General features: G+C 38.3%; 2 protein-coding genes across 4 annotated transcripts in view; both read right to left on the reverse strand.

Annotated features, from left to right (window-relative positions):
- adam19a (ADAM metallopeptidase domain 19a) overlaps positions 1-3341 on the reverse strand; it is a 73000-nt gene extending 69659 nt beyond the window's left edge. Inside the window, exon 1 of the mRNA XM_088434929.1 lies at positions 3148-3341. Coding sequence (XP_088291055.1) covers positions 3148-3265 — 118 coding nt within the window. The 5' untranslated portion in view covers positions 3266-3341. The remainder of the gene's footprint in view (positions 1-3147) is intronic.
- A 2084-nt stretch (positions 3342-5425) lies between these two features.
- On the reverse strand, positions 5426-27463 carry lrch4 (leucine-rich repeats and calponin homology (CH) domain containing 4). Of its 3 annotated transcripts, none has more exons than XM_088434966.1 (18): positions 27086-27463; positions 15647-15791; positions 14649-14778; positions 14465-14570; positions 14134-14380; positions 13970-14066; positions 13766-13877; positions 12721-12821; positions 12607-12650; positions 11499-11663; positions 11265-11336; positions 11137-11191; positions 10989-11058; positions 9919-10020; positions 9773-9852; positions 9564-9701; positions 8671-8748; positions 5426-5739 (listed from the first exon to the last, which is right to left on the reverse strand). In XM_088434966.1, exons 1-18 carry the CDS (start codon positions 27255-27257, stop codon positions 5641-5643), a joined length of 2013 nt encoding a protein of 670 aa, XP_088291092.1. In that variant the 5' UTR covers positions 27258-27463; the 3' UTR covers positions 5426-5640. The 3 variants fall into 3 exon arrangements, with proteins under 3 accessions (XP_088291092.1, XP_088291083.1, XP_088291075.1); XM_088434957.1 differs by lacking the exon at positions 5426-5739 and adding an exon at positions 6511-8327; XM_088434949.1 differs by lacking the exon at positions 5426-5739 and adding an exon at positions 6511-8327 and having other exon boundaries at positions 9773-10020.
- Positions 27464-27749: the final 286 nt, after the last annotated feature.

Here is a 27749-nt window from a genome sequence, read left to right on the forward strand (position 1 = left end):
CAAATAAAGTTAATTTGATATGTCCTCTTCAAACATCTGTGGGTGTTACTACTATTTTTTTTTTTTTTTTTTTTTTACGCCTTGGCAGGTTGGATAAGAGCTAGGGACATCATTTAGAGCGGAACAGGAAGCATTGAGAATGGAGTGCTCTTCTAACCTACTCCACGAACATTCAGACACGGCCCCCAAAAAAAGAAAAAAAAAAAGAAAAAAACTCAATTATAACTAACGCGACGGAGCCCACGCAAGCCCACCAGAGGCCACCTCGGATGCGGGGATGAGGAAGGCGCGCCGACAGAGAAGTTGCGCTGATGATGACACAGTGTTAGAAAGAGTCCGCTGTTTTATCATGTTTCACATGGCAGAAGTTCATTCGTCAGAACCAGACAGCGTCGCTGAACCCAATTTCACTGCAACAAGGCAAACCAACTCCTGCGGTTTGATCAATGGCGGCCATTGTTCTGCTCATCCACCAGTTCACATGACTGGATATGTATCACACTTGGTGCTGTCGCTCACTACATTCAAACAACGACCGGTCCCGTTTCCGACACGGTTCCGATCCGAACGTTAGCAACGTAACCAAAAATCGCTCAAAATTTTTTGAAGCGCTTTACGGGGGCTGAGCAATTTTGAAAACTAATTGCAAATTTTTTTCCTGTAACTTTACGATTGCGATCTACCATATTTTTCGAAATATAAACCACAATGGTGTATAAATCACAACAGCAAAAATTGAGAAAAAAAATTGTTACAGATAAGCCGCATCGGACTATTAGCGTAACATCAGATATTTGCACAGAAAGGAGGTTGTTTTTGGTTTTTTTTGTACTTTTTTAATTGCCTGCTTGCAGCAACATCCTAACTTGAACAGACTGAACATGACTGCATGTTCAGCATATATATTTATATTGACATATTTATAGAAAATGGACAGACAGATATTTTCAACATGTCTAAAGAATAAAATAGCAGTTTAAACTCAATCAATAATTCCAGAGTGTCTTCTTCTGTTTCCCCTTGTTCAATTGATTGATTATTTTAGTCAACATACAAAAACAACAAATTTGAACTAAAAACTTTTATACAAGATCTTATTCATAATTTATACAGATTTTTTATATTTCAAAACTGTATTTTTAAAACTTCTTGATCAGAGCCATTGAATCACATCTTTTCACTTCTATTTCATAGTCCTTGTTCACCTTGAACAAATACACACATTTGTTTTAGCGATGGATTGTTTCCTGGTGGCTAGCAAAAAAAAAAAAAAAAAAAAAAAAGCCGGGGGGCTCAAATCATAAGAAAAAAGTTGTGTCCAAAAAATATGGTAAAGTGTCAGCGAAAGTTCATTTCCCATGAATAACAAAAAATGAATCTGTATTTTAATAAACAAGTTCAGATCTATGAAAAATGAATGTTTTCGCCTTAAAGGTTAGGCTTATGCTAAATAAGGGAAAATCAAGCATGAATTAAAGATGTTTTATTTATTTATTTGATTTAGAATAGTGGTTACTACATATTTTGACTTGCAGTCTTTAAAGAGTTCACTTCAAGCTCTTATATGTATCAAAATTCTATAAAAATTGTGTCATAAACATAAGTCGGAACATGCGAAATTACAGTGTGATAATTGAACTGTGTAATTGAATTGTGATAATTGAACATAGTATTTTGTGTGGCAATAATACAGGTGTCAAGTAGAATAAATGAAGAAGTTGAAATTCTAATGGGCTGATTCATTAAAAACAAATCTGAAGTGAATTTAATAACTATTTTAGCGTCCTTTAACGTCTATTTTAATGCTTGCAGTTCAATTTTATTATGAAGACACAAGCTTGAAAAAAAATCAACTGATTTCTGACGATTTTTGAGGAAGTGAATGTTTGAATACAATTTTCTTTGTTTCTCACATGTTACAGTGTCAAAAGAAACATTGCAATAAATTAAGAATTTTCATTTTTGTCTTTTAGTTTCAGGCACTTGTTTTTTTTTTCCTGTTTTAGACTAAGCTGTAACCCGTGTAAACGCTATAAAAAATGTAACAGTTGGATACAGGTTTAGGTCTACCGAAACAATTTTTATATATAATAATCGTATTTATAGTCAGCGTTGAGGGGGGTGATAAGTTCTCTCTTTCTTTGGCAAAATATAATTGAGAAGCACTGTGTTAAATTAATAAATATCATACCCAAACTCACTGATTATATAAGTATTTATTCCCTAAAGTAAACAATTACTTGAATAAGTCAATGATTACTTAATAGTTTAGCACCTAATCGGTGAGTTACCTCCAGACTAAAATTACTCAAGTAGTAGATTTCTTGAGTACATTTAGAACCTAAAATAATTAATTCTTTTTGTACTTTACTTGAAAAAAATGTTACTTGCGTACTTGATTAATGAATTCGTTCTTCTTAATTGACCGGCCATTTTTAGACTCGCCTTTAGTCAAACTCTTTGAAATATAGCGATATAATTACTTAGGATTGAATGTTTGGACTATAAAAAAATAAAAAAATATGTCTCTGGGATTGCATGAGTAAAAATTACCTCACAGTTTACAATGTGTTTGGTTTCTGGTTAGATGTGGTTGCATCTTAGGATTTATTTTATAAATCACCGTTTATGTTTTGACATTGACACCTTTTTGATGCACAAAACCTGAAGCAAAACATGAAAACAAAGATACTAAGTAGTTAACTGACTCGATGCTCATTATCATCATTAGCAAACTCGCAGTCTCCATCTTCCCTCGCCCCGAAACTTTTTATTTTAGAATCGCCCCTGCTGCAGGCGCCGTTCGTAAAGCGCAATGTCGGAACCGAAGAACCCATTTATAATTCGGTGATCATTGTAGTCGAGCCTCCAAAACTCTTCCTTTTATGGACAAAGAGGGGGGAAAAAAAGGCAAAGGGAGCAACACCCAAAGTCTAAGATTCCAATTTGCGACTTGTAACGAAAGACGCGACAGCGTCAAATCATTACGCCGAACGACGAACAAACTTGACCTTTCGGAAAGTTTCTCCGGCATTAAACGAGGCGTATCATCCGTTTGAAAATGCTCCGAAGTTCGTTATTTTAATGACTGTTTTCGTTAAACGTCAGCATCCAGGCGCAACTGGTTGAATGCAAGTTTTGACTCACCCGCTCCGCTGGTCCTTCCCGGGGCGCCGATTATCGAGAAGAAAGCCAGAAACAAGAGCAAAGACGCGCACGCCGCCGGCGATATATGGCCATTTTTTTGCCTGTGTTTACTGTACATCCCTGTGACCCTCCGTGGTGCCGCCGCGGCCGCCCCGTCCTCCCTCGTCCTCGCCCGGCTGCTCAACTCTGCCTGCCTCGGCAACTACCCTAGGTTCTTCGAGTCCCCTGAGTGTCAAGCTACTTGTAGAATGCGTCTAACACTTTTCCGGTTTGAACTTTCAAAATAAAGCTATCAGTGCGATTGGTCAACATTGATATCTTTTAGAATGAAATTCGATTATTTGCCCGCGTGATATTTAACTTGATGATAAGAGGTCAGACGCATCAGCCGCCTCCCTCCACGCTTTTGATTGTTGTTTTTCATTTGCATAAACCCCGCTAAGAAAATAAACGAATGGATGAATAATACATGCAATGGATTCCATTTTCAAATCACCATTTATTCACAAAAACACACACTCGTTCATACACAAAATCCAGTTGAATGTTAAGGGTAGATGGGACTTACGTTTTGAAAACATGATCTTATATAAAAAATAAAAAAAAACTTTGACATAGAAATACCGAAATATCTAAACATTATAAATTGTATAAGAAAGAAATTAGATTGTTTTTAAACTTTAAGATTTGTTATTGAATTCCCACAAGTTACTTAATCAGTTGCTAACGCCACATGACTCATATTTTTTTAATTTCTTTTTTTAATCACTCGGTTCGAGCGACTGTTGACATCGCCAACACCTGTTTGGTACTGAAGCCAATCGTACGAGGCGTTCAAAGAAATCAGGACAACTCACCATCATCAAGTGTAAAACTTATTTGAAACGTTTTGGGAACCGTCCAAATATACAGACCACCGTTCGTTGTAACACAATTTCAAAAAACTATGAGTCGGTGGAACTAAAATAAAATATGTTAGATGTGAACGCGAGCTCTTTTAATGTTGTATCGCTACCAGAAACACGTCATCTCAAATCCAAACATGAGGCGTTCACGTTACTCGAACAAATGACCACCTTTTGTATAAAACACTTAAAATTATTCATCACATGTTATTCGCGAATATTTTGTATTTCTTTCACGGATTAAACACGATTTACTAATTGGGCCAAGCAGAATTATGTCGCATTATTTCATCTCATTTATTTCTTTGCATATTGAACCCATTTTCTAGATTGAGTTTGTCCTTAAATGTTTTTTTTTTTTTTTTGTCTCACTCAAGGGCAAGGAGAGGCTGACCAGAGGGATCATTAACCTGATTGAAAACCCTCCAAGCGCAAACCTTTTAAAACGACCACATAAAAAGAACTATTAACCTGCCCAACCGCACACAACAATCCATGCATGTTTTTCTTGGTCCATCATTTGTCCTTTTATGGCCTTAAGTGTGTAAGTGTGTGATTTTCTGAATATACACACAGGTTGTGACCGAACTACAGCCATCATTATTTGAGCCATTCCAGAATTGAAGGACAACTTTTATTGTTTGTTTTTAATATAGACTAAAATCATAGACTAATTCTTGGATGTTTTCAAATAAAAAGACACCCAGAGTTTAGTTTGTCAACTGTTTTGTTTGGCACAACCATGCTAGTATTCCTTACCCTTTAAATGTTCAATTAAAAAAGAACACAGATTAATAAAATCTTTATTCTTTATTTACATTTTATTTGAACACTAATTTTAGACAACAGGGTTGCAAACTAAGTCTATTGCTCAAGACCACATGCTAGCAAATGTTTTGATTCGAGGGCTATAAAAGGTTCTGATATTGGACAAAAGGGCAGGAGCAGATGGACGAGGTGTATAGATAAGCCACCTTAAAATCAAACAAAAATATGCTATATTTCAATAGAAAATTAACAAAAACATTATTCAAGTCCCATGTATTTAACCATTTATTTAAATGACAACAACTGAAGTGTTTATTTTAAAACACTGACACTGATTATCCTTCTCCTCCTGACTAATAATTTCTACAAATTAGGCGGGCCGGATTAAAAAGTTTAGTAGTTTGTGCTAGCTATTAGCCGCCATGCTAACTGGTCAAGAATTAGCTATGTAAAAAAAGAAGCTATTGAATCAAATTGCAATACAAATAGGAAAACTAACCTTGCATGTGGTCACAAAGGTCAGATCAATATCATTCTTGTTTAGTCGTTTTATTGCTTACTTTTCTCTTCCTCTATAAGGCTTTTTTTTTTTTTTTTTTTTTTACAATAAGCAGACCCCATAAGCTAATTTAAAACATTTTATCTGTTATGGTTGTTGTTAGTCATCAGGGGAGATGCAAGAAATTAAAACACACACACACACATTTCATTAAAGGTGGATGAAAAATGTCCTCAAAACTGGAATGATCCAATTACTTTTGGAATTGTACTACTTTTAGTTTGTCATGTTGCCAATTCAAATGGAAAAATGCTTTTCCAATCACGTCAAACCAGCCAGTCCCTCCAGAACTCGGACTGTGCGGGCCACCCGGCTCAGGCCATCTTCCTCCGTGGTGAGCTGGGGTGAGCACAATGCATCCTGGACCGGGAGGAGACATATTTTTACAAAAGTTAAATTTGAAAATTGTTAGTTCTCTAATACAGTGGTTCTCAAATGGGGGTACTTGTACCCCTAGGGGTACTTGAAGGAACTTCGGGGATTCGAGATTCTAAATAAAACAACTAGAATGGTTCAACCCAAATTGTCGTGTGCCACCTCTCGTTACCTGTCAAGTTCATGATTTATTTTTGTGAACACATCTCGACTGCAACCCCAAAACAGGACGCTTTATAATTTTTCTATGAACAAATATTCATTTTTTTACAACAGGTCTGACACTATTGATTTTTTTGTGAAAAAATATTTTATATATATATTTATACAATAAAAAATAAAAAAATAATAAAATATATTTTTTTTTCACAAAAAAATTATCAATAAAAAACTATATATATATATATATATATATATATATATATATATATATATATATATATGAATTGTTATTTCTTTTTGATAACAGATTTCATCAATTATCCAAAAGAGGCCATTTTTTGTGGATTTTTTTTTGTGGACCAATACAAATGAAGTGTGAAACGGTCTAAAGTTTAATAAATCAGACACTGATGGTATATTTTACTTTTTTTTAAACCCCAAAAATGCTTTCCACTGGTTAAGGGGTGTAAAGATATTTCACAGGAAGTGAAACCACTGCTCTAATACTCACAATGGCAGATCCGGTTTCCATAAAGGCCGTTTTGGGACATTTTGCCTGTGACTCATTGTTTTATTAAAAAAAAAAAAATAGCATTCACGTCAAAATCCATATTTAATAAATTCTTTACAACAGCAGGGGAGAACATATGTAACAAATACATTTATATAAACTTGAAAAAGTCAATAGTGTTGTATAAATATAAAAAAGATAACGGGGAATTTTTGCTCTGTGGACATATTTGGGCCGGTTCAACTTATAAAATAGACATTTTGAATTCATACAGTGTAAATAAAATGGCAAATAGAAAGACTGGAAGAGTAGAAAAGAGCAGCAGGAGAAAGCTGAGCAAACGGGACAAACGGAGAATGCAAAACAGCAAGAAATCAACATACAACAGTTGTCGTCCGTTTTACCCTTGTATCGATACAAAAAATGACAATTGCAGCTGTTAGTTGACATTGACTGTAGATGTGCAATAAGGCAGATAAATGGGGTACACATAGACTGGAAATTGGTTTGTGCAGACAATCGTAGACATTAGGCGGGGCAAACATATTCATTTTCGTCTCCCTCCCTTGAGTCATCCTTTTTAACTTATCAATACGGAAATGTGTTCAAAATATACAGTAAGGCCTCAGATAGACATGGTAAAGGCTCTGGGGAAAATCCATTTTTAATGCCAAAATAGTCAGGGGGAAAAAAATAGTTATTTTAAGCCTGCGTAGAATATTGATTATGTTGAATTTCCCTGTTGGAGCTCTTGCTAGTTTTGTAGTGAAAACCTTGCGACACCAAAAACCAAAAAAAAACTTCAAATAAATAAAAATATATAATTTAATAACCTGTTTACATTTATACAAAGTCAGTCGGTCAACAAAACCACTAACATTTGATATCTATCTATATATATATATACATACACATGGTATATATTAGCGGTGTAACAAAAACAATTTGAATAAAAATGTGGTTTTAAGATGCGAAACCCTACATTTTTACAATTCAAATTCATGAAATCTAAATGAAAAGAAAAGATTTTTGACGGTCACATTCACTGTTTATTAATTTTGTCAAAAGGTAATATACCTTCTTGGAGGCGTAACATAATGAACTGAATCATAATCCAACTGAATTGAAGTGAATTGATTCATTCCATTTCAAAACGATCGTATCGCACCTAAGACATCGGGGTACGTATCGAATCTTGTAATTTTACATATATGTGTGTGTGTAGTGTGTACATATGCTGGAATCGGGTCAGAACCTTGTACCTCTTCATTAGTCGCCTAACATGAAAAATACATCAAAAAGAGCAAGCCATCTTATGTGGCTTGGCCATTAGTATAGAAAAGATGAAATCGTGACTTGGTTCTGACCCGACGACAAGGAGATGTACTTTGTACCGTTCCAGTTTGGACACAAGTCATGTCAGTCGGGAGGCACTCGGGTCTCATTTGTACATGTTCCAAACGGTTAAAAACTGATCATAACGTACACATTCACAGTTCATCTTCAGCTCATAGGATGCTCACTTTCCTTTGCTAAGACTCCAGCAGTGCAAAAAATACAAGTAGAGGAAGAAAAAAAACAAGCTTAACACTATGTTGTCACCCTGTATAATATACTATAAATAAGAAGGACATTCTTGGGAGAACATGGAGGATCTGTAGTGGTTTTCTATGTGCTAAGTGAAGGCATTTCAGTGCTTTGTGTGTGTTTGGTCTTAGGCGAACAGGTAGTAGTAGAGGACGTAGAGCAGCGCCATGGCGGCGCAGTAGAAGAGCAGAAAATCTGCGGCCAGCAGCGGAGACCGCGAGGGTCCGTCCTCCAGGGCCAGCAAGGCCTCCACGCAGCGCAGCACGCGGAGATGCTTAGACAGAAGCACATCAGAGCACACACACATGTCCGCCTGGACAGCGTCAAAATAAAAACAACACACACACACACGACAAGGAAATGTTAGAGGTGGGAGGGACAAAAGCGGAGTTTGGACCGGCGACTTGTGCGTTTGGAGGCTGCTCGAGTCGTTGGTCCAACTTGAAGGACAACAAACAATTGATTTATACAGTTAGAAAGCTATTACAATTATGAACAACTGCGTACGCCTTCTAGTCCAGCTGGTAAGAAGTGATTTGGCGCCATCTTGTGGCTGCCATGCACAATTACAATCACCTCACTGAACTCAACTGAATGTTAACGCAAGTTCGTTTGTTTTTGTTTTTTTTCGTTTTTTGTTTTGTTTTTTTACCTACCTCGGGGACACCCAGCTTGCGGCAAGCAGTGATGAAATTTTCCACGTTGAGTCGACACTTGGCTGAGCTCAGTTTGGGCTGAAAGACAACAGCAAGGATATCAATTAACGACAGAGGGGAAAAAAATACAAGTGAAGGCTGATCTACAAACTGGAACTAACAAAATAAATCAAAGCTACCTTTTTATCAGAGTGAGATTTTCGGACTGTTATGGAGGAAAATGATAGTCTCTTCCCCAATATTTGACGTGAGTAGAAAACAATAAAAAAGTGCGCGTTTTGACAACAAGGAGAAACACATTATACATTTAGAAAACCAAATCAAGCTACCATCATTGCAATAAATGCTAGAAAATACTGTGAAATTTCATCACATAAAAAAAAATTCCTCGTTACATCATGGTTCATTATGACGGCTTCACTCTTTCAAGGATTTTCACTTATGACCTTAACCTTTTCTAATACACGTTTACATTTTTATTGCATTTTTTTCTTCCTATTAAATCAGACAAGTAAAAAAAACCAAAAACGTCTTAAATCTATTACATGTATTTTCATTCATGACCATAGCTATTGCAGGCTTACACCCCTCCCTTTTTGTAAATATTTTTCCTCCTAAGTCAGACCACACAAAAAGATAGAGATGAAGGATTTTTTTAAAAAAAAGAAAGAAACAAAAAAAGTAACAAACGCAAAAAACTCGCGGCGCACCGCCGACGGGGGAAGTGCGCTCTCTATACTTGACAAATTTTGGTTACTGTGGGTAGTTTTTGGAATGTAACCACCACAATAAATAAGGCAACACTGAATATAACAACAAAATCTAAGACTAAAATTAATACACACACAAAAAACAAACCAGGATGACAGGATAACACGTGAAAATAGACGTACCACCGCGGGGGACGGGATGTGGATGATGGACACGGAGCGCGCTCGAACGCTGTTGACCAGCTGGCAGAGGACGGTGCCGTCGGACAGCGCCTCCCCCAGGTCCTCGCCCAGGGTGATCTTCAGCCGTGATTCCAGCGTCTACAAAAAAAAAACAAAAAAAAGAAATTGAGCAAACAACACAGCGCCGACCCATCAGATGCGCGGCCAACCTTGCGAAGCTGGGCAGCGTCGGCTCTCTCTTCTTTGGGCGAGGGCGCGGTCGCACGGGTCACCTCGCTTAGGGGAGAGCCTGCGGAGGACGCGAGAAATGCAGAAGCCGTACCGAGCTCACCGCTTGGTTTTGTTTGGCGCTCACTGCTGGGTCGGACGTTGCTGCGTGACGACGCGCGGAACAGGAAGCTGTTTGGTTTCTGGTTCTGCGCCGGTGGGGGAGACGTCTTCGGGGAGGACGGTCCTTCTGGAAGAGTTCATTCAAAAGTGATTTTTCCTACATCGGTACGCCGAAACTATTTCCCCCTCAAGATAACGATATGACTCATTTTTGAAATCCAACATAACATGTATACTGATTTTTAACTAGTTTTAATATAAACTTCACTCATAGCTTGTACAAAACTTGCTTAAAAATCACAACTAGCTCATTCAATCCCAAAGATGTATTTTCACATATCTTTCTTGAGTCTGGCCATTCAATCCAAGATATTTATTTATTAAAAGAAAGTCAGAAATTCACTGAATGAGTTAAGTAGTTGGTAACTATTGTAAACATCTCTTTTGAATGTCTCGTCCAGCACTCTGCCACTTTTACAAATCATCAATTTCCCGATTTAGCTAATTCTCAAACCTTCGCTGTTTAAAATGACAAATTAATCCAATTCATTCCATGTATTGACCAGCCCTAGAGGGTCGAATTCAAGCATTTTTGCTCCCTTGTGATTCGAGTCAGCAAAAACGAGATTATCTCTTTAAAAAAAAAAACAAAAAAAACGTTTTTTCATTTTGCCAATGTAAACATAGACGACAGCCAATAAGGAGGCTCATGTTGTTATCACGGACACATAGAGGAGCAATTGCACGCGTTGACTACTTGTACGTGTCACAGAAGTCACTTACCATATTACGGATCAAGCTAATAGTTAGCCTAGCTTGCTAAATTTCTTCTACTACTATTTTTTTTTAAATAGTACGATTTCTTTTAACTTCTTTTGAGCGCCTTTGACAGGAAAATACGTCAACAGAAATGCCACCAAAGCGTGCCATCGGTCAATTGATGTCAACTTTTTTTTTTTTTTTTAAATTGGAATGGGCGTTGAAAAGATTTTGGAGAAAGAAAAGAAAAACAAATTGATCTGCACTTCAATAAAGAACATCTGCCATACAGGTCAGACCTACACTACGCAGAAATAATTTCCTCTACAAAATTACCTGTTCTACTTCTGGAGCGTTGAAGGTGCAGCACTGTCGAAGAACCCAAAGCGGTGGCGTGTTCAGTGCTCTGACAGGAAGGAGAGACAACAATGAGCGTGTTTGCATGTTTCCAGTGTGCACAAGTCAAGAAGAGAGTACAACTTACAGCGCATCTCGATCGAAAGCCTGAGTGGGAGGGACTGCTTTCTGGGGATGGCCCACTAGAGGGAGACAGAGGACCATTTAAAAGCATTTGAGGCAGCCAGTGTCGAATGTGTGCAGATTTTTACTCACTCCGAGCTACTACTTCCTGTAGGAGCTACAGAGGCCGCAAGACTTCCTGTTTTGGTCAATGACTTAAGCAAGCTGCAAAAATAGAGACGTGTATAATTACATGACCGATTAAAACTATGGTTATCAAAACTTATCAAACAGGAGCACTTTTGGGAGCACAAAAAATAAACATTGACATTTTGTCAACAATTAAGCTTTATATTAGGGCTTACTGTCCAAAAGCATCTTGTTTACCTGGTCTTTTCTCCCTGCTGCTGCTGCTGCTGGAGTCGCTCTCGCTCCTGCCAGATGAGTAGCGTTCCTGGCCGGCGACGCTCTTCAGTGTTGGGGCTAGAGGGAGAGTGCGGCGACGGTGAGACAGGTGAAGGCGTGGCGGACACTTCCACGTGAAGACTAGATCTGCACAAGACACAGCGGGAAAATAACAAGCCAGCATTAAAGTCAAAGTCAATGACGTTGCGTTTGAAATTATTTCAATCGAAAGCCCAGTATTGCAAACGTTTTGTCAGGAGATCATTAAGGACTGACCAAGGATTTTTATAAGGTTCGTGCAAATTTTAAAGAATAGAAGAAGACATTTCTGATCACCAATCAGTCAAATGGTTAATTAAAAATATCCAATATAATGTATTTTTTTTTCTCTTCTTCTTTCTTACAATGAATTGTTTTATAGAAGTGTAATCGACTGAAAATGTAAAAGACAAAGGTCTCACTGACATCCCCAAAATGTTCTGCGTCCATCCATTTGTTGGTTCAAATTTTTAGTGAAAGTCAATCATATTTGAATGTGGACACCCAATAAGTGATAAATACAAGTACATTTTACCCAAATTTATTATTGTGTTTAACTCACAAAAGATGTCAGATCATCTATGTCAAGTTTAACCATATTTTGTACTATATTTGGTAATCCATTAACATATTAGTTTGACTGCTAATACTATTGATGAGCCTCATGTGGTGGTTTGTTTAAAATTGAATAATTTAGTGAATGCTGTCACTGATGTATCTTAGGTTCATTATTGTGTTCATATCGACGCATGATTTGATTCTTAAAACAAAGAAACGTCATTACGTTTTTTGTGTAATTATTCCATTTTGGAACGAGCCTGCAATGTCAAATCGGCATAAAAGAACCGCTAACGGCGCTAAAACCTCACTGCCAATATTGTGAAAAGTTGTAGGGCAATGTTTGAGCGACATGAGCAAGGAATGGGAGCTCTCCTCTATTGACTTTCCCCAGCTCTTCAAACATTGCTTCATGCGACCTTGTAGCTCACGTAACTGCGAGAAAATTCGATAAGCATGTGGTTAGCATGCAAAAAATCATGACGGCACATACCGGCGTATTGCAGAGTCCTTGTTGTGGGACAAGGTAGTTCTCTCCTAGAAATCAGTGACACAATCAATAACAGAAACAGGATGTTGTGAAATGAGTATTTTTTTTGCCTCATACCAGTGCTGAGAGGGGTGTGGGAGGATCCGTCTTCATTTCTTCCTCCTCTTCCTCCGTCACGCTGCTGTCAATGAAGTCGACCTGCTCCGTTTGGCCGTTGACTACGAACGAAGCAGAACGGAGATTTTGTTCACTGAATGAAAAATCCAAAAATATTATGACTGATCTGGGACAGACATATACAATTTGAAAATTGGACTTAAAAGATTACCGCGAATTTTGCTCCTGAACCTAAACATACCGTTTTTTGACATATGGACTATTTGCCGTGTGCTAGCAATAACATAATAACGATAATGAGTATTGTGTGAAAAAATGAACAAAATTTTCAAATGACTGCGTCCATGCACTGACTATAAATAAGATTATTATTGATGACAATTGTTTGTATACCTAGACATGTATCCTTTTTAAGATTAACAACAGAAAAGCGCAATATAAATCAACTTTCAACAACTGTTCATTATTTTTATCGCCTTTATACAGGTTACAACTTAGTCTAAAACGGAAAAAAAGGAGCAAGTGCACCAAAGTGCCTGAAACTAAAAGAAAATGATGAAAATTATTACTTTATTGCAATTACATTCCACATGACGAAAACAAAGCCTTTTTCAAGGGATCATCCACGCCCCCCCCTGGTATCACCTCGCGCTGCCCCAGAGGGGCCCGTCCCACTATTTGAGAAGCAGTGCCCTAAGCCAATGTTAAGTGTCAAGCAATGAAAAATTGAAATTTTCGCAACAACTACTGTACGTAGTAGTTTCATGAAATGTACATCATGGTTGGTTACTGCTTATTTATTTTTTTATCATTTTTATTTGATTTCCTTTAGGAAAACGTCTTTACAATTTAGTTGCTAACTATAATAAACTTGGTGTGTATCCCTGCCTAACTCACTGACTGCCAGCCAAGTTGAAATGGATCTTTGGCTTTTACGGCTCTGAGAAAAGCCCAGTCAAATGGATCCTTGAGGTCCATAGGTGAATGGCACTAAATGAGTTCATTGTCCCATCTGAGGAGAATTCAGCGTTGTCGTCACCCTCACCTTTGTTGGTTTCTCGGGGAGACTCCTCTTCCTCTGCTTCCTCCTCCAGATTTCTCTGGTCTCTGCTGACCTCAGAAATGCGGAGGGAACGTTCTGAGAAGTCATCCGCTGACTAAACAAACACACACATATTTAAGGTGAGTTGCTTGCTCACAAAGTAGCAAGTGGACATGTTGTTTCAACATAGCTCTTGCGTGGACTTGCCTCATTGCCAGACCACCTTTTACTGCCACTATCCACACTGTTAAAACCCGAGTCCAGCCCTCCAAATTGACTCGCAAACAGCTCCTGGTCAGACAAACTGCGACACGGGGATGGGCTATCAGTCATTAAAAAAAAAAATAATAATAATCGTCTAACTCACTGACCAGCTGTTAAAACCGGTGGGCCGCAGGTGTCTCTCCAGCTCTTCCTGGCTCCTTTTGCAGGCCTCCATATTGAGATACTTGAAGATGTGGTATTTGCCCTTGGAGCAGATTTGGGCAGGGGGCATCTGCAGTGGGTTGTTGTCCAGCGAGATGCTCTGGAGGTGCCGCAAGTGGCGGTAGCACAAGGGCAGCTGGGTAATGCGGTTGCAGGACGCATCAAGACGGACAAGCGGCAGTTCAGAGATTTCTGGAAAAAAAAAAAAGGCAAATTATGTTGATATATCTCTGCATATTCATGTAATCGCGTTATTTGCGCTTTTCCTCTGCGTACCGTCGGGCAAAGCAGTGAGCTGGTTCCTCCTCAGTTTCAAGTCCCGCAGACACTCGAGCTGGCCGAGTTCTGCCGGCAAACACCGGAGCTCATTGCAGCTCACGTCCTGATGAGAGGTGAAGAAAAAGTGACGCCGAAAATGCACAAAATCATATCGATTATTGTGAGTGTGTTTTTATGCTACCAGCTGTCGAAGATGCGAGAGGGCAAAAACGGAGGCAGGCAGCGAAGACAGCTTGTTGTTGCTGACGATGAGCACTCGCAGGAGGGGAAGTTCAAACACAGACGGAGACAAACTGGACAACAGATTACGGCTGTGGATGCAAAACGACTAAATTTTATTTTCTTTAGATGGGTACACGTCAGGACTAAAGGTTTTTGAAAATGCTCTAAAAGTGAAGTTTTTTTCTCCTTGGTATTGCGATTCAATTACGGTTATTTTTTCAAGGTTCTCTTCCTATGTTTTTTTTTTTTTTTAACTCATTGTCTATCATTGAGGGCTGTCGATATCAAAGATCCATTTTTACTCGGATGGCATTAAATAAAGGTAACCGATTCAATGCCACTGGCTGCTATATAAATCAAAATTCCATTTTAACTGGGCTGGAAGGGAATGCTTTAAACACAAGAAACAGAACAATATTAAATTTACCCATGAAATATTTTTCAGTCCAGTGCACACTAACCAGCACAAATATGGGGGATTTTTTTTTTTTTTTTAAAGGGAAGAAAAAAAAAATCGAGTGCTGTGCCAACATTGTTTGATTTATTGAACTTTGTAACTCAATTTGTGTCGTGGTCTCTTGAACTATTTGAACAGTAAAAAAAGTAACAAAAATAAAGAAACAATTAAATAAAAATAAAGATTTGTGCACATAAATTATCAACATAATTTGTCCTTTTTGGAGATTACATTTTGGGAATTTTAACTGTAGTCATTAGATTTTGTTCTTTACAAAAAGCTTGCTACCAACTGACAATTTTACCACGGGTTTATTGTTTCCAAATTGAATCTTTTACGATTTGAAAATTGCGTTCAACAACATTGCGCTTTCAATTTAATGAACTATTCAGCCGTAGTACACTTGTGTTTGAGTGGAAGTCGGGAAACAATGCAAGTGGCTTCTTGGCAACGGTTATATTGCAGTATCATGGGAGTGTGTGTGTGTGTGTGCGCTGTACCTGAGATTGAGGTAGGTAAGGGCCTGGAGGTTCCCCAGACAAGGGGAGAGTGAACGCATCCCATTGTGGTAAAGACTGAGCGTCTCCAACGAGATAAAGTGACCGAGCTCCTCCGGCAGCTCGCAGAGACGATTTTTCGACAGATCTGAAAGAAAGGCACAAATTCATTCTTTTCAATTGCTCTCCCAACCAATTCAGTGTAGGATACTAGTTTGAAATATTTCAATCAACTGACTTTTAGGACAGTTTAGATTGAAATACATAATAAGATGCTTTTAAATGTAAACTTTTAATTCAATTTTTTTTTTTTTTTTTACATACCACCAGAGGGTGCCTGCTTTACCACTTCCCAGGGTTACTGAGTTTCTATTTTTTTTTTTTATTAATTTAGGTTTACTAGATTTAGTATTAGTTTTTTATATATATATATATATATATATATATATATATATATATATATATGTGATGAGTATTTACTGATTGAAAAAAAATGCAATAATTATAGTGTAAAAAGCAAACTACAATTCCCAGTTCGACCTTTCTTCCGTAAGGCCAAATAGTAATACAATAGTAATACAGTACATAATAATACATGTCAAATGAACTCCTTAAGCTCATTGAGGAACTTGACCAACAAAACACAAATTATGCAACATTTGAACTTATTTTGTTTGATAAATGTAAAATGCAGTTTGTTACTTGTCTTTTTTTAAGCAGTCTAGTCTTGATTTAATTAACGATCGCTTTTGTTTGATAACTATAACAATCTTGCCTCTTCCACACATTTAGCCGGTTTGTTTTAACACTCCATCTGCTTCCAACACTTTAGAGCGGTCAATAATTCTTAATAGACCCACACGGGGACGGACCAATAATATTGATTCTTGGAAAAACATCAAGTCGACCAAATACGGACATGGGATTTCTGCCGACAGTGACAATAATTAGGTATGTACTAGCCCCTGGTTTTAAAACCACTGCAATTGGCGCTCGCTGGTGAGTCTAAAAAGCTCCATTAGTACTGTACTTTGCTGGAGACTGCCCGGTGGCTCTTGATTGATTCGTTTTTGGAAGTAGCATTGCCAATTTGAACAAAAACCTGGGAAAGGAATCGTACAAATTAAAAAGCAGCAAGGTGTGCTTCTTTCCCTGAAGCGCACAGGCTGGAGTGTGAAGGTGTACAGTAGCGGTGTACATTTGCCGTCTCATAGCTGCGGGGGAGCCGTGTGAACAAAAGGTGGGGGGTGGGAAATGGAGTCTTCACTGGGGGATGGAATGGAGGGGCCGTCTGCTATCTGTATCCATTGTGCAAGAGACAGCAAATATGTGGGAATCACCGTTTATCAAAAGTAGGGCTGCATGATTACGGCCAAAATAATAATCCCGATTATTTTTGTTCAATATAGAAATCGTGAGATTAATCACGATTATTCATCATGTTTAGTCAAACATCTCTATTTATTGCCCTTTTTTTGGACAAGCTGTATATAAACAAGGCTTCAAAACTTGATACAGAAAAAAATAATAAAATAAAATAAATAAAGTCAATAATTAACTTACTTGCTGCGTGCAAACCAATGAAAAAATGAGTCCTACTTAGAACCAAGCACATTATTTACTTTTAAGAAAATTTGAATTAATTAGCAATCAAAATGTTATTTTCGGTCATTTCAAAACAAATCGGATTTTTCAAAATAGGTCTCAATTGAGATTTAGCGCTGCATATATTAGAAATCAGGTGAAGAACTCAACGCCATTTCACATTGGTAAAAAATATATTAGGCTGATAAAACCAGAAGCTGTCATGCAAACATGTGGAAAACATTGCCCCCTAGTGGTAGGAAGACAAAGTGCTTGATTTGCCATGTAAGGTTGGCACGGCTTTTTAAATGTTCATATCGCTGAGGATCAGCTTAATTAATTGTGGCAGCCAATATCGTGATCACGATTAAAATTAAATTAATTATGCAGCCCTAATCAAAAATAAAGTTTAACAGCTTTCATCCAACTTCAAAAGAAAATACAGTAAATATCACGATACTACTTAATATAGACTTATCGTTTGTAAAAAATACTCTTACGGCTAATGAGTCTCAGCTACGTGGAGTGGCACTAAAAGTTATCCTTGGTTATTCGTGCACTATCAGCTCTGTCACGCTATCACGTACCAGAAACTAGCAACTGAATACCTGATTTGAGAACGGCCTGACCAATTAAATTATCCCATTATAGCCCTTAAAACTTCGGGCAAAAACATTTGGCCAAATGATCTTTTTACCTTTATTTTCTCTAACAATTTACACTAACATAGATGTAAGACGGGTGACATCAATAAATACACATAAATCTATAACATAACTTTGCATCCTAAAGTATATTGAGTGAAGTTTGTTGATTAAAAACATTCTTTTGAATTGTCATTTGAAGCAAAGTTAATCTTAATTTTTACAAGCTATGATTAGGTGAGCAATGCAAGACAGTTATGCAAAGAATTGACCTTTACACACAACTTTAATCTGTTAAAAAAATAAAATACATATTGCAACATACAATACACTTAGCTTTTTTTTAATATATATATTTGTTTGCTAATTGCGGGAAACAGACACCAGGCCAGCCCGTGTGAGGTAAAACCCTGGATATAATTGACACCTATTAAAGTGCATTGAAAGGCAAGAAATGCAATTTTATTGATTATAAATGTTTAATCAGCTGATTATTCCGTAATCTGTCATTTTTTTGTGGCAAAAATTTGCATGAAACTCTAAAAATCTCAGTCTTGCCCACTTGACATCTAATTGGTCTGTATTTGTTCCCCGTGAACTACAGTGAGTTGACACCTCCTAAGCTTTGCCGTGATTCAGCATGACACAAGCAGGCTGGAGTCAGGACAGACAAGCTGCCAACATGTCACGGCAGTGTGAAATCCAATCCCGATACACACAACTGTTACAGGAGGGACACATCATTATTTAGCCATGTTACAATTGCCGGCGTGACCAGATTTAGACGACAAACGCTTCTCCACATCAACATTCATGCATCCAAGCCAGCCTTTTGTTTGGCTAGCATTTCCTTTTATATCTATGTGGGTCACTGGACAAGGGATAAAAATGCTGCGCAGTCCCGCAAGAAGTGGGACAACATTCCTTATCAAGCGGCACGATAGGGAGTCCGATACAAGAGGAAAAGCCAGGACAGGATGTTTCTCTCCTGCGAATGAATGAAAGTACTGTTTTCCTGCTACATCGCGGTTCATCGTTCGCACCCCGCACTATCAAAGATTTTATAGCAACCTGTATCAATGGCTTTTTACATTGTTAGCATAAAGCTAGAATGGTGTATGTTTTTACACTTGAAACTTTTTTTTAACACTTCAAAAGGTGCTTTACTAAGGTGGTTTTTTTGTGAATGTAAATTTAAAACAGAGCTTCAACTATATTTTGCAAAGGAAAGAGAAAGCATTTCGCCCCCTTCCCACTTGCCGAGCTGACCATAACTAAGATTATTTTCTATGAAATATACCTAAAACTGTATTTTTTCAACGCTGACACAAGGAAAAAGCAATACAAAAAACTTTCAACAACTGTTACCAACTCTTTTTTTTTTTTTTACAGCATTCATAGAAGTTAAAGGTTTGTCTAAGCAAAACAAAACCCAAGTGCATCAAAGTGAGTGTAAAAAAAGATGCCAATCTTTATTTTATCACAATTATACTTCACATGGCAAAAATAAATCCTTCTCCCTGGGGTCATCAGCGCTCCCATCAGAGCTTCCCCCGGCAATGCCTCGCGGCCCCCCGGAGGGTCCGCCCCACTATTTGAGAAAGACTGTTTAAAAATGCAGCTTTGACTTTGAATGATGTGAATTAAGAAGCAAAATTCACGCATTTTTATCCATCTCAGGGGGCAACCATTTTGTTTGGCTGAAAATGACATCACGGTTGCTCAGGGTCAGATAAATGTTTTTGTAACTTGTTTAGCGGAATGAGAAATCACAGCTCAACTGTTTTCTGAGTCATGTGACATTTCGAAGCTGAGCTGTGACTGGCCGTTACCTTCGCGACTAATATCATTTTTAGCTGGCAGCAAGTCATAAAATGTATAAGATTGGGTGGATTCTGCTGCCTAATTCATATTCCACAAACATGATATCAATCAGAATAAACTGTTAGAATTAGTGGGGATGCATAGAACATTTTTGACTTGACTTAATCACTAAATCAAGTCTTAAACCGAAACAACTGAAAACAATCAAGTTAAAAAAAACTTTTCATTACATAAGAGTGGCCAAAGTTATATTACATATCTTTAAAGCAACATCATAATCATCTTTTTTTGCTGGCGCATACGAAAGCCAAAATGTACCACGTGAAGGAAAAAGTAAGCTGCGTTCTGCACTCCACAGCCTTTCAAGGCAACTAATAAAAAACACTTGCAATGAAATCACTGTTTGGGGTGTGGCCAAAGGTGAATCACAAGCATTTCAGGCCACATGGTAAGACAACACCTCATCCCCATTGCACCACGTAGTCACATGCCGTACAGGAAAAAAGAAACAAATCACACACTTGATGAGCAACATGTCAACTTGCACAAGTTTCTCCACTCAGAGTTAACAACCCATTCTCAAAATCGCAAGTGCGACAACAAACTATTCCGAGATAAACGCGCCAATTTGGATGTATTATTTGTACAATTTCGCAAATGTCCTCAAATGCTTTCGCTACGGTGTCCAACTAATGATTAAGTCCATGTATCATCACTACAGCAGCACTATATAACATGATGAAGATAAGAACTAATAATAGCCAGCATGTTATGACCACACCATCCTTCTCACTACAAAATGTAATATCAACGGCAGCCAGGGGCGGCGCCCAAAAAACAAAGTTCAAGTCAAACAAAGCACAAATGAATGAAGTGTTAAACTAACTCAGTTCCAAAACATTATTTCAGGTGCGGCCCACACGGGCCGGTACCAGTGATCCACGGACCGGTACCGGGCCGCGATCCGGTGTTTGAGGACCACTGGTTTATGTAACATAACTTGGAGCCACGTTGATGTTTTAGTGATTAGTGTTTGCAGTGTTGAAGATTAATTAAATGAATCCAAAAGGAATACCAACTTCCGTTTTGTTTTGCAATAGATTAAGCTGAGACAATCTTGAAAAATGATCTAATTGTAATATTTCTCCACAGTATTGCAATTGCAATTTAATATGCAATTGTTCTTCCTGGGTCTTAAAGCTATGTATTTTTTAAAGCAAACACAGCTAATACATTAACCTGCATTACAAAAAACAATATTCGATTCGTGATACCTATAAACTTTTGTCTTACAGGTTAGGCACATGTTAAAGTAAATGTAAATGAAAAATGAACTTATTTGAAAGACAGTTTGTCTACTTCAAGTGGAGCCGTTAACTTTCACCGATTTGCAGTGTGAAAAGTTCAGTACGACACCACATAAAATGATTATAGATTATTTTACTATTAAACCGAACAACAAAACCAAAGAAAGCAGAGGTTCTTTTCTCCCACGAGTGGCCCTTTAAAAATTGCATTCCACCAAACCGTGATGTTGATTAATTCCATTAACTGCTCAGCCCTACTATCCAAAATGACAAATCCCTTCGGAGGCGTGACATTTATTCTGGTTTTGATCATTTGCAGCAGGACTAGGTCACCTACCCCCATATTAACATTGACACACATCAGTGTATTAAATCATTTTATATTTTTGTCAACATGAGTTTTAAAGAATATGGACTTTATTTAGGGTTTAAACTGAATAAAGCCAATTTTAAACATTTCGCAATAGTGAACTGTCAAACACTTTGAGAGCTTCCTCAGGCAGTTTCACAAGGGTCGGACGTATCAAGTGTTTTTACACGCTGTGCTACAAGCACTTATAATGGTCAAAGAGCGCTTAAGCGAAAGAGAACAACGCTGAGTGATGTTTAACTCGACAGCAGATGATGGGGAGTGTAATGTCCTTGACGGAAAAAAAAAATCCCTTTTGACTCCACTTCCACCCACACACTTCCATCTTCACCTCCTCCTCCTCACGGCATGCAGTTTTCCCTCCCACTGACTGACTTGCAGCTCAGGGCAAATGCTGAACAAGAAATACATAGTTTTGCATCACTAATAATGTGAAATGGTTCTATTAGAGCGCCCTGGTCGTTCTACTAGTGAGCAGAAATGTCATGCCATTGAGCACACAAGTTCTTATCAAAGCTGTACCTTCTGAAAGATATTTTTCCATTAGAATACTCCCTAAGCAGCACAAAGCATTTTTGAAGGAAAATGAACGAACAAACATATGAACGAGCCAATGAATGAATGAATGAATGAATGAATGAAATTCAAAGTCTGTTTTAGAATCACTCAACTGGAGCTACATTTGTCGTGGTATCTTTCTGCATACTTTATTAAGCGCCTCTAGTAAAATAAGCTTTTTTTTTTTCTTCTGGCTCATATGACAGAAAATGGAGCCAATAATAACAAAGTGCATCGGTATAAATTTTAATAAAATCAAGGCATATTAGGATTTGCAAAGGAGTCACAATAGCAAAATTTAGTTGTTTTATGTTCCAATTAATTTGTTCTCATTTTGAAAAAAAATATTGCATAAGTAACTGCATTTAAATGCAATAAATTAGATGTGCTGACATTTGCCGAAAACTTGCTAAAATCTCACATAGCTGAAGTGCCTTCATGTACCGCCATTTGAGACACACTGAAATAGAAGAAAGCCATTGTGGAAAAAAGCAGGGCCCAATTGACATTAACTTTTTAGAGGCTGGTGCCAATTCCGATATTTGGCAGGAAAAAAAAATTATGATAACCGATTCAATGGCTGTTTAAAAAAAAAATATATATATATATATTTTTTTTTTTTTTTTAGTTGATTATTTTTAGAAAATATATCATGAATAAAAAAACTACTTTTCTGTCCTTTAACACTTAACCCTGGTACAGTATTGTGTCCAATCACTCAATCTTTACATCAAAAGCAGTTCATACCAAAGGGAAAGCATTGAAAGAAGACACTAGGAGCTGAAATTTTACCCAGATGTTGACAACATGTCAAAGTTCAACATTGCATGACCGCTTAGTTATCACACTACTATGTGTGTGCCATCCCTTGGCTAAAATACCACAAGAATGTGGAAGAAAACGACCCAAAAACAGCCAAAATACAACACAACAATTTAAAAATAACAATATATATATATATATATTATATATTGTATATTATAATATACAGTATATATGAATTGCATGATTATGAATCACACTCGACAGTTATGATTGGCTGTAGGACACGTGATATGATTGGCTGATAAATTCATATAGGACATGTCGTAAAATCAAAAAATCTGAAATCGTACATGTAGCTCTATACGTGTGCATGGAGAATGGATTAAAGACATTACTGTTCTATCAATGGGGTAACATAAGTGATTTAAATCACTTATCACAACCTTGTTTACAGAAGAAACTGAACCCATAAGAAAAGGCGCCGCTGTCAACTCAAATAGCTCAGCTTCAGTCGGAATCCGAATACTGTGCGACAAGCACTGGAAAGTGAGAGACGTGTAAACAGATGGAGGCATTAGCCACACGTTCCGATCACCGTGGCAACGGCATGCGCAGTCGAGCTGTGAAAACGCAGCGGCAATCCACCGCAGAGAAGGAAAGTGCGTATATCACTGGAGGCTACCGCCGACGCTCCATTGTAGCTTTCCTGTGGTCATGTGACCCATTAAAACAGGACGACAGGTTCAACTCTGGCCATCCAAACAGAAGCCTAAATTGAACATCCGACAATCGGAGGGCCCCAACACGCTCGATCAAGAACTTCCTCAGTGTGGAGGTTCATGAATCAGCACGGTTATGTAAGACACACAGAGCCTGGCTTTTCATTATTCACCAGCCGGTCCTCGCCGTACACACACACAAACAGACACACACCAGTCAGTTATTTACACACCCTCATCCAGTTTCATTGTGTTGCGGCCAGGAAACAAAACTAAACCCCAAAAAGTAGCGCCTTGAATGAGACCTCGCGCCAGTCAAGTGAGTACTTCTAGGCGGACAGCCTTTACTCTGGTTACCTCCCATGGGACTGGGGAGGGAAGATCACCCGTCTCACCCCTCCCCTTTCAACCAGCTGCCGTGGAGCTTTAAAATACTTTCAAAGTGCAACTCACAATCTGAATCATCAACCGAGACCGGGCTTTTGTGTTACCGAATGCTGCCAGGACCGTTATGGTGCTTTTAGGGTCAACCGCGAACACTAAAAACTGAATCGTAAAATGTCGCCAAAGCAGACACTCAAGCAACAAAAGTGGCCAAGTCAGGATAAGACGATGTCGCGTGTTTATACCAGACAGACAAGACAAAGCAGAAGTGAATTCTGAGGCCACATCCGCAACCCCAAGGAAATAAAGCAAGCGGGTGTATGGCAACGGCCTCACATAACCACAAAGATGTACACAATTCGCTCCGTCTTGAAAACACTCTTAGGAGAATTGTTTATCAAGAATATCCTATCAAGTATTTCTTTGATTAAAAAGTTGGGTCGCCTGGGTCGCCAATGAGATTGAGGTGAGGTTTGCGCCTTGCTGTTACCTAGATTAAGGGTTAGCCAGTCTGTGTCTTAAAAGGGTACTCCCCTGTTTAGCCATTTTCAGCAAGAAAAAGTTCATATTTTGTCAACAATTTACCTTTAAAACACATTTTGACACTTGCTATTGTATTTAGCAGCTTTCCTGCACTGTGCAGGGTTGTAAGGTAGTCAATTTGGCTTTAGACAGCATTTCAATCATTCAATCCGAAGCACACATTTTTTTGTGAGATCAAAGTACTAACGTTATCAATGTAGTACTTTAGTAAGTGGTAATTGATTACTTTATGTAGTTAAGTGAAGAAGTAATCAACTATGTTATTACTTCTGTACCTAAAGTAATCGATTAACTTGTGCTTACCTAGAGTAATTAGTTAAGTGAGCACTTAATTACCTCTGCAATCGATTGGTTTGATTGAAAATTGACAAGGTACAAACGAACTATAGTAATTGATTAGTACTTAATAACATGAGCTTGTTGATGACTTGGATTAAGTGCCAGCCATTTGTAGACTTTCCTTTCGGCAAACATGAAAACATAAATCAATAATTTTCTGGGATTACGGGTTTGTATTCATTAAAAAAAAAAAAAAAAAAGTCTTTGGGACTGAATGCATTTTTTACCACCGAAGTTTTTTTTTATCCCTTTATATAGGGTATTTTAGGCCCCAACAGAGGGTATATTTTTCACTTTTCGTTTCATTTTTACATTTATGTTCCTATGCTAACAGCATTCAAGCATTCTCGTGAGATTATTATCTGCTGCACCTAAATGCTGCACCTTTTCCGCAGTGGATTCCAAGCATAAGCATCACTATCAAAGTCAGTCCGGGAGCGACGATATTAGATATCACCGCGTCTACAAGTAGACCCTTGATGGTTCCTTCAGCCTGAGGATGGCCGCTCATCAAAAGGCAACCGCGCAAAACACAAACTTGCGAGCGTGCGGGGGGGGTCGTACAAGGCCCGAGCTTTGTTCGCCTTTCGCCAGAAGCGACTCTTGTTTGTGCACGCGTGTACGAACCTTTGACCTCCGTGGAGATGGGAAGTTGCTGGGAGGGAGAGAGGAAGGCAGGAAGGAGGGGGGCTTATTTTTAATCGTGGACACTTCTGGTCTTTCTCAGTACCGTCTCAACAAGATCTAAGAACAAAGACCAAGTTCAACCGGCAAAAAATAACAAATCAGCTTCTGTGTTTTGAGTCTTGGTCCCTGTAGGACAGACACCTGGCTTGTTATGAGCAGATGGTCATAATTAGCTGAGGACACCGGGTGCTGCTTTAGGTCACAACAGAGCTGAAGATTGATTTCCGTCAACCTGGACGGAATAATCCTCTTTTGCACACGGCGATGACAAGGTAGCCGGCCTTAATCCAACCGTGTTCCGACGTTCATCGGAACCAATTCGGGTACAAACATATCTACCAATCGGGCCAAACACGAGCGTTTTCCTCACCTTGAGATAAAAGTCAGCTAAAGTATGAGTAATTGATTGTCCTTTTGTGTGGACGGTGGGTATGAGGGCCAGCCATGTCATGGAGTGGAAAATTTAGAATTATACAAGGATGATGTTGAGATGATTGGATAAAATGGACGTTTTTGTTCTCTTGTATAAATTGCAAAAGCAGTAAATTCTTAAAAAGCCTTAAACTAAAAAAAAGTTACTCATCAATCCGTATAAATTGATGGGCTTTTTTCGATCAAGTTTGAATTGTGTTTATATACATAATTTGACACATTACGTGCAAAAAAATATGTCTATATGTATTTAGTGGAACCATGAACACAAGTCACCCCAACTTATGATTTCACGGTACAAACTAATGATTTTTTCCAAGCATCTGTTTTTACTTTGAAATAGTGTTTACTTTCCCCTATTTTCTGATGTCATCTGGAAACAACTGATGGATAATCTGTACTTTTATGCATGTCATTTTCAAAGAGAAACTTTTTAATAAATCACTGAAAATGTTGTTTTTTTTTTTTAGTTCATCAGAAGCTATTTTGGCAGAAATAACTTGTCATTGAGATGAAGTAAACATGTTGAGTATTTTACCACAAAATCACATGGTTGTTAGAAGAACTAGAAATTCTAGCGGGTCCACCAAAACCATGAATATTGGCTGAGTAATGAGAAATACTAAAAAAAGAGGAGAAACAAAAAGCGGATTAATCGATTATTAAAACTAATTCTTAGTTGTAGTCATTTTTCACATTTTCGTTCATTTTGCCTCGTGTTCCAAACAAAAATAACCTTGCCACTTAACGGTGACGATGAACTTCATAAACATTCATTAATTCACGAGTTTTACTCCTGTGTTTTGTGCTCGCGATTTCCTTGCCTTTGTGTTGGTACTTTGTCAAACTTCTTTTTCGAACCTTTTGGTCATGAGAAAATGGTATAGTGGATTTGGCGAAGCAGTAATTACTAAGCGGTCAGAGCCTTTTTGACGGGGTGGCCCGGGGGACAGGCCACGTAGCTCCGCCCCTGCTACTACGATATGTACAATAAATTATAACATGAAGCAGGAGTGAAGAAAAGCTATCACGATAGGCGAGAGAGATGAAATCATACCTTGGTATTTTTGAAAGACAGTGAACATAATGCCCACGTTTTTATTATAAAAAAAAGATGTTTTTCTATTTATTAAATACAAGACGTTAATTTAAGATAAGCGTGATGAGTCAGTGTATTAAAAAGAAAAAAGAAAAACAATAGTTGTGAAGCTAGATCAGGGTGGGACCCCCCCAAACATGAGGCGACAAAACAAAAGCCGAAAGGCTAACTTCTATCTTGAACTTACCTGCGTGCGTAATATCGGACAGGTCGTAGTTTTTAGCGCTCCGGGGAAACTCTTTCAGTTTTCGGTTAGCCAAGTTGAGAGCCCCGCTGGCGGCGGCGTCCTCGAGGGCTTTCTCCACACTCCGACTGGCCGCGACTGTAGCCGGCAGCTGGGCTGCATCCCCAGCCTCCATCAAACACTAGCGTCGCGGGGGGCGGGGGTCCTCGCTTGACTTTATTTCCAGCGTCCGCGTCACTCTCGCGGCCCCACGCCGTCTCCTTTATCGGAGAAAAATAACTACGAATGAGTGAACATGGTGGCGAGGAGAGAATAAAAAGGCGTTCGAGCCTCGTCGTGGCCGTCACACAACACTGGAGCTGGCGTCACCGCTACTGCTAGTGTGTGGGGCGAAACTGTCAATCTTCCAGGAAGTGGCGTCGAAGGCATGTGTGTAGCCACAATAATACCGCCACCCGGCGTTATTTTACACAATAAAAGCTCAAACTCGCAAACTCAAAGAATAATAACATTCAGAAGCGATCAATTCATCCAATGCAAAATCTTAATACATGTATATTTATTTTATTTTTGTGCTTTGTAAACAAAATTTTCATAATGAAAAAGTTGCTGTACTTTAATTTTTACTTTGACAGTTATGGCTTGGAACTCCAATAAGCATGGAACT

Source organism: Hippichthys cyanospilos, chromosome 1, assembly GCF_059441005.1.
Source record: "Hippichthys cyanospilos isolate Australia breed blue-spotted pipefish chromosome 1, RoL_Hcya_1.0, whole genome shotgun sequence".
Taxonomy (NCBI): domain Eukaryota; kingdom Metazoa; phylum Chordata; class Actinopteri; order Syngnathiformes; family Syngnathidae; genus Hippichthys; species Hippichthys cyanospilos.

Coding starts and splice junctions, on each gene's coding strand:
- lrch4 (XM_088434949.1), bottom strand. CDS start 27,257: ATGGAGGCTGGGGATGCAGCCCAGCTGCCGGCTACAGTCGCGGCCAGT. Junction 15,792..27,085: donor GTCCGATATTACGCACGCAG/GTAAGTTCAAGA, acceptor CCTTTCTTTCAG/ATCTGTCGAAAAATCGTCTC. Junction 13,878..13,969: donor AAAGGTGGTCTGGCAATGAG/GCAAGTCCACGC, acceptor GTGTTTGTTTAG/TCAGCGGATGACTTCTCAGA.